The 13,149-nt window shown below is 35.2% G+C and overlaps 1 protein-coding gene across 3 annotated transcripts in view; it reads left to right on the top strand.

Annotated features, from left to right (window-relative positions):
• MDFIC (MyoD family inhibitor domain containing) overlaps window positions 1–9,644 on the top strand; it is a 113,510-nt gene extending 103,866 nt beyond the window's left edge. For all 3 annotated transcript variants that reach the window (XM_027838656.1, XM_027838654.1, XM_027838655.1), the window contains one exon: window positions 7,792–9,644. In XM_027838656.1, the coding sequence (XP_027694457.1) occupies window positions 7,792–8,039 (248 nt within the window). In that variant the 3' untranslated portion in view covers window positions 8,040–9,644. The remainder of the gene's footprint in view (window positions 1–7,791) is intronic.
• Window positions 9,645–13,149: the final 3,505 nt, after the last annotated feature.

The following is a 13,149-nucleotide window of genomic DNA, read 5'->3' as shown; positions in this document are numbered from 1 at the left end:
CAGAAAATGAAACTATTTCTAGTAAAATTTTGGTCTACTTTTTTTAATCCTTTATCACTTTGATATTTAAAAATCTGTTCCTTCTGGTTTGTGACTTCTTTCCGGTATCTATTCATAGAACTCTGTTTCCAGAAAAGGGGCCTGCATTGCTTTTTCCAGTAACAGAGTGATTGTTCAAAGAAAGTTTTTTGAACATTTTACCAAGAACTTAATCTTTTGAAATTCTCCATTGGACCTAGAGTTCCCATCTGGTTGGTTCAAAGTTTGGACCCCATAGTACCAAGGATGCTGTGTTTTTTCATTGACATTTCCAGAATGGCATATCTTCTTGATTAAGAGAGTCTCTGATTTTTCAAATAGATTAATATCTACATTTTATCAGGCTCTTATAACAAGTGATGTCACTTCTCAGCGTTAAATCATTTTTCTAAGCCTTTACTTATTTGCTGAGAGTTAATAGTTGCTCTCAATTCTCTTCCTAAAAATTAAATTTCAGAATAATCTTTGGAAGGGAAAGGGACCAGGTCTGAAGTTTTAGACAGTGAGCAAAGGCTAAAAAGATAGATGGGCGACAAGTCAACCAGCAGGAATTTTTTATATTTATATCCAGTCTCCCTCCCCGGACACCATTTATAATGCATCGTCCAATTTCTAGAAACAGCTTTAACCTTACTACTGCAATGGAAAGAATGACGAAAATAGGCTCTACTCCTAGAATGAAAAAAAATCTTCATTTTCAAAACAACAAATAATTATTTCCACTACGCTAAAGCTAGACTCTTTTCCTGTTTAAAATAAACACTTGCTTGTTCCTTTTTTGAATTATATTTAGAATGTCTCTAAAAGTTGTAGTGGGGCATTCTGACTTCTCAGTTCTAAGGATATCTTCTCCATTTTCCTGTAAGAACATTGGATCTAGAAAGCAGGAGAACTAGGTTCTAACCCTGGCCGTGCCAATAACTAACCTTGTGACCTTCATCACTCAAGGGTTTTGTTTCTTCAGGCATAAAAATGAGGAAGCTGGACTAGATAATCTCTGAAGTCCCTTGCATCTTTAAATCTTGTAGAAATATAAAGGAAATATTCACTAACTTAGAAATAAAAAACAATGTCCTGCCTATCTGGAAAGGTTTCAAGTAAGACCCAGTGATAGCTAATGTTCGTCCTCTACGTACCAGCTTAGCTAAGTTCAGAGAGGTCACTAGGTTGACCACAGTATGAATTTTTTTTATTATAGCCATTTTTGAAACCATCTACTTAGTCAACGATGAATTTCAGCAAGCATTGAGAGAGGGGATGTCCACACTATTGAAATTACAAGTTTTCAGAGTCTTTAAGTTTAGCATGAAATATAGTATGATAATATAAAAGACAGGTATCAAGAGCTGCAAATTCATAAAGGAAAAGAGGTTTAAATTTAGGCTTGAGAGTTCTAGTCCATAATCTTTCATTAATTAGCTAAGCAACCACTGGGAAATAACTCCATCTCTAGGTACCCCAGTTTCCCAATCTGAAACATTATTAGACTCCTAGATCCTTTTCAGCCTTTAACTGAAAACATTGCTTTTAATGAATTATTGGTGATGGGGATGAATGAAGACTTCATGGAAGAAGTGCATGTTGTCCAGGGTGTTTAAGTACTGAGCACCTGAATTAGGAAAGTGGAACTGTAAAGTACAAATACGGCATGAATGGAAGAGATTTTAAGGAGAAAGAATTGACATGATGCGTCTCCTTCATGGAGCAGTTTATCTGGGACAAGATAGAAAGGCATCAAACATGGTTTCAACCTTGAGTTCATACATTATATATACACACACACACACACACACACACACACACACGTATGTATGTATATCTATGTATATATGTATACACACACATATATACATACACACATACCCATACATACACACACATACATATATATGTGTATACATATACATGTATGGGTGTGTGTATATATACATATGCATACATATGTATATGTGTGTGTATGTGTGTGTGTGTATATATATATACATATATATGTATGTATATATGTATATATGTGGGTGTCCAGTAGGCAATTTGAAATACAGATCAGGAGCTCAGGAGAGGGTTGGAATTGTAGATTGATTAGGGAATCAGCTGCATAGAAGTGATGAAACCATGGATATAGTTGAGATCATCAGAGGATCATCATCTTCCTCTGCATGTTCTATAATCATATGGATCCTACCTTCTTTTCTGCAGGTTCTCCTCTCTCTAATCTGTGAAGTTGTCGTTTTTTTGTCTTTGTATCCCCAATGCCTGTCACAGGGCCTTTACATATTATTCACCTAATACACTTTTAAAAAATTTAAACTTTTATAATTTAATAATTGCCAGAAAAAGAATATTCTATGTACAAAATAGAATACACAAAAAAGTATTGTAAGTGAAACTTAGAGTATCTATTATGTGCCACTTGCTTTTTTGTTGTTTTTTATTTTAAAGAATCTGAACTTAACAAACACCAGATAAAATAGGCATTTCCATATACATAGTATAACAAAAGAATAGGACTATACATGAAACTGTGAATCTCTATTATGAACTTTTCTTTTAATTATATAATAGATTCAACATGTAATTTTCAGAGCTATCTTACTTGTCTGTGATTCTTTCTGGCCTTCCTTCTCTTCTATGTATCTTGTAAAATATGATTCAATGACCTTCTTTTATTTATTTTCCTTCTTTCCTTCCTTCCTTCCTTTCTTTCTTTCTTCCTTCTTTCCTTCTCTTACTGTCTCTCCCCCCATCTCCTCTTTCTTTCCCATAATCCTTATTGGAAGAAAATATAAACAAAACCTTTGTAACCAATATGCCTAGTCAAGTAACACAAATTACTACATTGGCCAAATCCAAAAACATCTTATTTTGTGTCTTGGGTCCATCACTTCGCTCAGGAAGTAGGTGGCATGCTTCATAATCAATTCTCTAAAATCATGGTTGTCATTGCTTTGATCAAAGTTCTTAAATCTTTCAAAACTGTCTTTCTTTTTAATGTAGGTATCGTTTAAATTATTCTCCCAGTTCTCACTTCTCTCAGCATCAGTTCATACAATCTTCTCGGGTTTCTCTGAAACCCATCATTTTGTCATTTGTCAACGTGCAATAACATGCCTCCTCAGTTTCCAATTCTTTGCTCTATATGTATATGTATTTATAAATATCCAAAGGAGTAGGTAAAAACATGTTTCTACCTATGGGTCCTTTTTCTTCTTTTTTTGATCTCTTTGAGGTATAAACCTAGTAGTGGTATCACTGAGTATGCTCCTGATATTTTTGGGTATAGTCCAAATTGTTTTACAGAGTAACTGCACCAGTTCCCCCAGTGGGACCAGCTTCACTAGCATAGTGCATTTGGTGTGGTTATTTTCCTGCAGTTCCTCCAACAATTTTTACTTTCCCTTTTTGTGATTTTTGCCAGTGTGATGGATATGAGGTAGAATCTCAGAGTTACTTTAATTTGCATTTCCCTAATTATTAGTGGTTTGGAGCATTTTAAAAAATATGGCTATTTATAACTTGGTTTTCTTCCTCTGAAAATTGTTTATATCCTTGCATTTATCTTTTGAGGAATGGCTCTTGTTCATATAGATTTGAATCAGGTCCTTATATTGGAAATGAGTCTTTTTCAGAGAAACTTACTGTAAAGTTGTATTCCTTCCCCCCCCCCCCATTAGCTGCTTCTCTTGTATTTTTAGCTGCATTGGTTTTGTTTGTGAAAAACCCTTTTTTTATTTCATATAATCAAAATTGTCCATTTTATCTTCTATCATCCTCCCTATCCCTTGTTTGATCATGGATTCTATATGTAGATCTGAAAGGTAATTTCTTCTTTGCTAGTTTGTTTCTGATGGGAGCTTTTATGTCTGAATCATGCATCGAGTACATAGTGTTGGGCCAAACCCGAATTTCATTCAGATTGCTTTCCAGTTTTTCTAGCAGTTAATGAATTCTTACCCCCAGTAGCTGAGGTCTTCAGTTTTATCAAATACTGTGCTACTGTATTTATATGCTTGTGGATGCTAGGCACCTAATATATTCCATGTATCAATTACTTTCTTAACCAGCACCAAATCATTTTGATGATTAATGCTTTGTAGTATAGTTTGAAATCAAGCATGGCTAAGTGGCCTTCCTTTTAACCTTTTTCCCATTATTTCCTTTGAAATTCTTGACTTTTGTTTTTTCAGAAGAATTTTTTCCCCCTACCTCTATAAAATGATACTTTGGTAGTTTGATTGGAACAGCACTGAATAAGTAAATTAATATAGATAATATTGCCATCTTTATTATATTGGTTCAGCCTATTCTAGTTATTTAGGTCTGTTGATTTCCATAGAGTGTTTTGTAGTTTATTTTTGTTTATTTTGTAGTTTATTTTGTAGTTTATTCATATAGCTGAGTCTTATTGGTAATATATAGAAATTTAGATAATTTAGGTGGATTTATTTCATCTCTTGTTACTTTGCTGAGGTTTTAAACTGTTTCAATTAAATTTTAGTTGATTCAATAGGATTTTTTAAAAGTAAACATATCATCTGCTGAAAGCAACAGTTTTGTTTCTTTGCCCATGCTTATTCTCTTATTTTCTTTTTTCTTGTCTTAGTCTATAACTAGCATATCTAGACCTATATCAAATAGTAGTGATGATATTGGCATCTTCATTTTATTCAAATCTTATTGAACAGGCCTCTAGATTATCTTTTTTATATATCATGCTGGCTCCCGGTTTTAGATAGATGCTTCTAATACCTTAAGTTATAATTTGTAACATAGATTCATTTATTCCTATGCATTCTAATTTTTTAAATAGAAATGAGTGTTGGATTTTGAGAGTTTTTTCTATGTCTTTGATATATATTGAATTGAATTGAATTCCACACTCATCTTCTTTAAATTCCGCTTTTATCATATCTGCCCTATGTCCCCTCTCAGAAAACCAAGGGTTCCTTAACATAACACCAAATCTAAACTTTTATTTTTAACCCGCTTCCTACTTTTCCTTTAGAGTCTTATTCAAGTTCTACATTTTTTGACAAGAACTTTCATGCTCATATCAATCTTCTACTCTGAACTATATTTGAATAAGCAGGACCATAGAGGTTTTTGAAGCTGAGAGGAACTTAAAAGTTTTCTAGTTCAAACCTCTTAATTTATAGATGAATGAATAGTCTCAGAGCAAGTGAATTTATCAAGCTTGCTAACTTAGCCTTTTTTTTTTCTTTTTGGTCCAAGCTTATGATTTCATTGGTACATAGAACTCCCAGTACAGAAATTCTTTATACCAATGCAAGTTAGCAACCCATTATGTTGTTGAATATCACTTGAGATTTTTAACATTTTGGTTATGTTTTTAGGGAAAGTGATTTGACCTGTAGTATTCCCTATTGCATAAGAGAGCTGTCCTTTACCTGATATGCCAAGTCATTCTTTGGACTTTATATTTGTGCTAGTTTTCTACATAAAGATTTTAGTCTTATTATCAATATATAAGTTCTCTGAGAACAAGATACTAACTGTTTACCATCGCTTCATATATTTCAAGGGCTACTTCACTGTGTGTCTGAATTGAACTTTGAGTTGACTTGTTGTGGCAATGTTTAATGTTCTTTATTTACATGGGAATAGATATTTGCTCATCACTCCAGAACTAAGCCACACCAGATCTTTCTGGTAGAACCAGATTCTGATCTGAGTGCATAACATCTTATAAAATTTCTTGCTTAATTAGAAGCCAGCCTGGGTACTGCCAAGTTAGAATGAATACCCACTATTATATTAAGTAATATATATATTTATGTTACCAATGTCTATACATTGACACCCACTCTTAATACCTGTGGGATTCAGCCAGTATTCTCATAGGCTTGTTGTAAAACCTAGCCAGTCTTAGAAATAGCCTGCCACAACTGGGCTGTTGCTTTAAAAAATGGCGTATGGGTTTGTAATAAGTGTTAAGTAATGACAATAATAAACACAATTACCAAACACTCAGCAATGTCTCTAGGTATTCATCAGGGTTTTATGAAAGCTGAGTTGTTTCTTTATCTCCAGGTGATTTATTGTAAACTGCCTCTATAAATCTTGAAATGTAAATTGTTCCAAGTGGAATTGGAAATGAACAGTATATCAGCATTTCATGATTTTAATGCAAAGGTAAACACAGAGGAAGATAGTGAAATATATATTAGAAAGTATGACTTGGGGTTTCACTAAAAGAGGCAGAATATATGCTATATATTTGGTACATTGTTTTTTGTTTTTTTTTTTTTTGTTTTTTTGCTTAAAGAGCTGTTGTCTATTTAACATTACTCATTTATTACAAGGGACAGCTACATGGTGCACTAGATAGAATGCCAGGCCTGAAGTCAGAAAGACTCATTTTCCTAAGTTCAAATCTAGCCTCCGACTCTTACTAGCTGTGAGATCCTGGACAAGACACCTGTTTTCCTCAGCTCCTCATCTGTAAAATGAGCTGGAGAAGAAAATGGCAAACCATTCCAGTGTCTTTGCCAAGAAAACTCCAAATGGGGTCATGAAGAGTCAGACATGACTGAAAACAACTGAACAACAACAATTTATTACAAAAAATGTTGCAAGTTCGTAACACTATAGGCCCTTTAAAATCATTAAAGAGTAACATAACCTATCCATGCCATCAAAAGACTCACTTTGAAATTAAACCTAGAGCAGATAGTGGCATAAAAGAAAAAGAAAACAGAATCACATTTATAACTGAAAATAGGCCTGGCAATTCCATCACTGCCCCATTTTCATTCTGATAATTGTAAAAAATGATTTGTAATCACAGAATGTCAGATTTGGAAAGAATCCCAAAGATCAGCTAGTCATATACCTCAACAGGAATATCCTCTTAACCATCTGAAACATGTGGTCACCCAGCCTCTTTTTAAAGGCCTCCAATGAAGAAAGCTCACTGCTACCCAGGGTGAATGAAGCAATCAGTGAAAAAACATTCATTAAGTACTTAGAATTTCTAGCTAGGTTCTGGGGATGTCCTTCTCACCCAAATAAATAAAACAAAAAGGAAAAAGTAAGACAGTTTCTTAGCCTCTGCTCCCTTAGATGGGCTATTTTTCCTTATTAAAGTGTAAAGTCATTTAGGAAAGGGACTACTTCAGGTTGAGAGAGCTTATTTAAGCATTTTGTTCAGAGAACAAGTTAGTGATAGAGTGTAGTTAGTTAGTGTAGAGTTAGTGAGTTAGTGTAGAGTGTAGAGTTAGTGTAGAGTAATTGGCATGCCCTTTCTAAGCAATGACATAGTGTTGATTCGATTACTGCTCCCAAGTGGTGGAAAGCTTGGTAAATGAGATTGAGGTGGGTGAGGGATATGAAGGAGTATGAGCATGGGGAGATAATGGCACAAGAACTGCAGTGTGGAATTTGGGTCAGGCTGGATATTGGGGGAGACTCCCTGATCAGAAACTTAGGTCCCTGGGTGATAAGAGAAAATGCAGCTCCTTTCACTTTTAGACTGCTTAAATAAATCTTTTTCCTTATATCCTCTAATGATTCCATTTTCTAATTATGACATTTCAGGAGCCATATGATTAATGAAGATGATCTTTGTTCCTTTTTAGCATTTGATAGGAAAAAGTGACCCTTGGATGGCACATGGATTGCTACTCCTTTTTTTTTTAATCTGTTGTCATTATTTCTCTATTGACATGTATTACTATTATTTTTCTTTCCCTTTCTCTCTATGGTATGCTTAACAATTGAATGAACATTATGAAGATTGCTGTGTTCACTGTATCCTGGCCTGCTTGTTCTGTGAGTTCCTGACCCTCTGCAATATCGTATTAGGACAAGCACCATGTGGCATCTGTGCGTCGGAGGCCTGCTGCTGTTGCTGTGGTGATGAAGTAGGAGATGACTGTAACTGCCCTTGTGACATGGATTGTGGTATAATGGATGCCTGTTGTGAATCATCAGACTGTTTAGAAATCTGTATGGAATGCTGTGGAATTTGTTTCCCATCGTAAATATTTATCTCTTATTTTATTTTGTTCAAAACTGGAGTTTTTGTTGTTTTTTAAAAAAATTCTCCTAAGGGGGTGGAAAAGCATCACAAGATTCTCATCAAACAACCCAGTTACTTGCACTGTTTCCTCTCTCTTTTTAAAGAATCTTTGAAAACTCCATATCATAACTAAATGTGTATGGTTCTATGTGTGAAATTGTGTATTTTTTTTCTGTAATAGATTATTTTAACTAATGGGAGATTTTGAAAGAAAAAAAACACAAAAATTCATTTTTTCTCTTACTTCTTAGCTAGATTTGTGATAACCATTCCTAGAAGCCTCCTTTCTCCAAACACATTTATTTCTAAATGAGTATTTAAAGAAGAAAATTTATTTTTGTTATTTGTCTATTAACGTTTAAAATGAACTGTTCTTTGTAGTTTAAATTAGAGAGAACAAATTCAAGGATGTCTTAAAAACAAAATTGTGGGAACTCGGGTCTCAGAGGCTTTCCACATTTATTACTTGAAGAATTTAGTTTCATACCAAACTTTAGAGGTCAAGATGAAAACTCTGTACTCTTAATCAGTTACAATTAAATATACATAGCCCTTTTAAAGCAGTAAGAAATACAGTATTTAGAAAATGAAATACATCAGCTAAGATTTACCAAAATGTGTATCTTGTTTATAGCTGATTATAGTATTTTTGGTTTCATTATGAGGTTTTATGTTGATAAAAGTAAAGACTTATGAAGCTGATACAGTATATTCAGAGTTAGGAAATGCCAGTGCCAACATGAGGAGCAGCATTGGTAAATTCGCAGTTTAATTTGAGACTGCTATTTTTTGTGGGTGTTTGCATTTTTGAAGTTGTTTTGGTTTCTGTTGGATTTTAACCAATTTATATAAAGGGCACTTACTACAAACCATTCCTTAACAATGCAGTGAGAATTCCTATTTCTACCATTGTGACTTGACTAGATTTCAAGATTTTCAGTCTTGAAATTAACCAAGTCATCAACTATATATACCATGTGTAGTTGATACCTACCTTATATATTAAGAAAGTAGGAAAAGACAAAGAGAGTTATAGCTGATTTGAGACTTACAACATTTGAGTATGTTCTGTTAGAATGAGGAGTATGTTTTCCTACTCTGTGTTTCCTACTGTGTCTTGATTTTTCCAGATTGTTAAGTTTGGTTTCATGTAATTTTTTTTGTAGAGGTTACGGAAATACATTTTTGGATTGATATTTCTTGCTATGTATCTAATTTATTGCTTGCCCCATTCCCATTCCTCATTGTTGTCCTTTATAATCAAAGAGGACCAAAATGACATCACAATGTTGGATCAGTGTACAGTGTGTCTGACTGTGGTTGATCAGATTAATTAACTGGCCACTTTCCAGTCACCTTTTAGCATAGATAGTCTTTTAAAAAAGACCTTGCTACATTGGTCTTGGAAATGCAGGACCACAGGCTCCAAAGACAGAAGTACCGTCTGTTACCATTTGCTTTTCATGAGACATAGTTGATAGCTATTTCATGTATTGTTGATGTTGTTTTTCAGTAATGTCCAACTCTTTGTGACCCCATGGACCATACTGTCCAGGGGGTTTTCTTGGCAAAGATACTGGAGTGGTTTGCCATTTCCTTCTCCTATGGATTAAGGCAAACAGAGGTTTAAGTGACCTGTCCAGGGTCACACACCTAGTAAGTGTCTGAGGTTGGATTTAAACTCAGGTCTTCCTGACTTCAGGCCCAGCGTTCTACTCCCTGAGCCACCTAGCTCTCTTATTTCATGTATTGCAGAATTTAAAGTAATCAAAACAGCAACAACAAAGTGTCTTCACTCCATGCATTTTACAAACTGAGGACTTTTGAGCTATTGAATTTAAAATAGAGTGCTAATAAACATCCTTTTCCCCTCTTTTCCTAAAGAATGCCTTCTATTTGTTAAACCAAATATAAGAGCTTTGTAGTATTTTATACGTAATCAGAATCTCAGTATTTATACATACCCATCCATATACTCACTAGATATATGAAACATTACAGATTATGAGTATCATCTGTATAGACATATAAAGTCTCCTAATGACCTGGAATTATGGGATTATTTCATTTTTTTCCTGAAAATAATTTTTGACTGAATGATGTCTGATATTTAAATATATTCTGCTATTTTCTATAGAAATATCAGCACTTTTGTAATGTATGTCTCTGTAGCAGAGAACATTAGTTGGATAGTGGGATCTCATTTTTATATTCTCAAAATTCTCTTTTGTCTACTTCAGACAATCATTTTGTAAGCACCTTGCATAATAAAAATGAAGCAAAAATAAAAGCAGATAAATGTGAACTTGTACTTTTGAGCACCAGTTTCAGAGTTTCTATGTACAAAATGTTCTGTTGGATACTATGGAAATTGTGATTAAGTTCTGTAACTTACAGTTAAAGTTTTTTTTTTTGAGGGGATTTCTAACCCCTTTTTAAAAAAATTGGTAATGCTGTCTTTGAATTTTATATTAACTGGATCTTGTATTATCCTAAAGAACACTATTTTGAAATTAAAGAAACAACAGCTTTATGTGTAATCATTGATATATTTTCATGTCAAATTGTTTAATTGATTTTTGTTTTCTCTTTTAATGCTTTTCATTATGATTTAAGACTAGAAGGTTTGTTTTATCCTGTTCCTTTTTTTTTTCCTGAAGACTGACTTTATTGGTTGTGTCACTCAAATGTGATACATGGACATAAATGAACCAGTGTGGACAAATAGCCATAGTGCATTCTAACATTACAAGTTTGCTATACGGGCCGCACGCTGGCCTTCTGCCAGTCGTGCGCCAGTACCTACTTCCCTTAAAAGAAGTACACCACCAGAGTCTTACCCACGCCTGGGTCCTCGGTCCTCAGCTGGATCACCACACAGAGAAGAGCCATCAGGAGGCACCAACACCAGAGCTTTATTCAGAGGCCAACACAGCAAACCATCATAGCAAGCCCAAGCAGCAAGGCCAGAGCAACAGGCAGCAGCCAGGGGAGAGCGCACACGTGTGATCTGACCACGCTTGTTCCTAAGTACCTACTTAGCCCCTCCTCCCCAGCCCGCTACTAGCCAATGATTGTAGGGTCAGTTACCGGAAGGGGCTGTCTGAGTTTAGCACACCAAGGGGGGAGGGAGTGACGTAGGAGGCTAGGATTGGATACAGGAAGGAGGCATCTGGGATTAACGCATAGACAAGAGTACGAGACCTAGGAAGTCAGACTCAGGAGGGGACTGGGTCAGTGCTGCACAAAGTCAGGAAGGTCACAAGAGGCATCTGGGGATGACGTTGCATATAGGGAGGGGACTAAGCAGAGGGAACTCAGTCCTCTGCCATCCCACTCCCACGTGGCACCGCCCCTTGCCTCAGGAGCTCAGGCTCGGCTACTTCCTTGCACCCAGCTTATCTCATAGCACTGCCCAATTGCCTCATGGCTTCTCCGTATCCAGCCCATCCCAGTACACACGACTCTGCCTACCACAGTCCCTGCCTCGACTTCCAAAATACCCAGATCTTACCTTACCCATGCCACAGCACCCAACTGGCAGCTGCCAACATCAGACAGTCCCTCACAGTTTGCCTTATTTAAAAATCAATCATAAATTTGTATAAAGTGAATGTGACTTGGCAAATTTTCTCATGATCAACTTTAAAAATTTTACCTTTAACTTATTAAAAAGCTAACTTTTACTGTATGATTAAATAGACTGATCATTCACAAGTAGTACATTGTGAGTGTAAGGTTTAATGGATCTCATGAGAATGAAAATCATCAGAAATGTTCAAATTATTCTAGAGGATTCTCCATTACATTATATAAGTAATATCTAATTTGATATCTTAGAATAGTTTGGTGTTTGACTAAGCAAATGATCAAACTCACTGCTTTAGGAAACCCTTGACTTTATCTTAGAAAATAATAATTTTGATGTTTGTTATATTACTATGGATAAACTAACTCTATTCACCTGTAGTAGGCTTTTACTTTACCTTTGTACTTTTTTGTAGACTAGACATTGGGAACTAGTTGAATGATGCCACATTTGTAGATTTTTAGTGAAGTGACCCTGGGGATCTATGCTTGGTCCCCTGCTATTTAACGTTTTTATCACGGACTTGCATGAAACCAAAAATGGAATTCTTATCAAATAGCAGATGACACAAAGCTAGGAGAGATAGCTAACAAATTTAATGACAGTCATGATCCAAAAAAAAAAAAAACAAAAACAGAAAACAGAACACCAATGGACTTAACTTAAGGCTGAATCTGTTAAAATGGAATTTAATAAGTACAAATGGTTGGCATGATAATTTATTAGAGGTTAGAGATCATCCAATATAGTGCCACCTATTATTTTAAGAGAGGAAGCAGTTGAGGCACAAAGAAATTAAATGAACTTGCCCAAAGTCATTCGGAGAGTTAAGTGGCAGAATCAGGATTTGAAACTAGACTGTCTGATTCCAAATTCTGTGCTTTTTTTCAATACGTTTTGATCCCTTTTTAATACTTAAGTTCATATCAACTCACAAATACAAAATGGGGGAAGTCTGGCTAGTTAGCAATTCATCTGAAAAAATGTGGAATTAGTTTAAGGGGATTTCAAGTCAGTGTAAGTCAATGGTATGATGTGGCCATCAAAGAAGCTAATGAAGCTTTTGTTGTTGTTTAGCCATTTTCGTCATGTCTGACTGTTCATGATCTAATCTGGGGTTTTCTTGGCAAAGATACTGGAGTTGTCATTTCCTTCTCCAGTTCATTTTACAGATGAGGAACTGAGGCAATTAAAGTTAAGTGACTTGCCCAGCGCTGCACAGCTAAGTAAGTATCAAACCAGATTGGAACTCAGGGCAATGAATCTTCCTGACTATAGGCCCAGCACTCTATCCACTGCGCCACCTAGCGTCCATAATGAAACTTTAGCCTGTGTTAAGAGGTACAGAATCCAGAAACTAATGAGCAGATAGTCCCACCATATTTTGCTTTGGATAGACCACATTTGTAGTGTCGTATTCAGTTCTGGACACTACATCTTTCTTTCTTTCTTTCTTTCTTTCTTTCTTTCTTTCTTTCTTTCT

This window comes from Vombatus ursinus, unplaced genomic scaffold (genome assembly GCF_900497805.2).
Source record: "Vombatus ursinus unplaced genomic scaffold, bare-nosed wombat genome assembly UNPS02014830.1, whole genome shotgun sequence".
Classification (NCBI taxonomy): Eukaryota; Metazoa; Chordata; class Mammalia; order Diprotodontia; family Vombatidae; genus Vombatus; species Vombatus ursinus.
The sequence above is the reverse complement of the archived record's forward strand: the minus strand, read 5'-3'. Positions and strand labels throughout refer to the sequence as shown.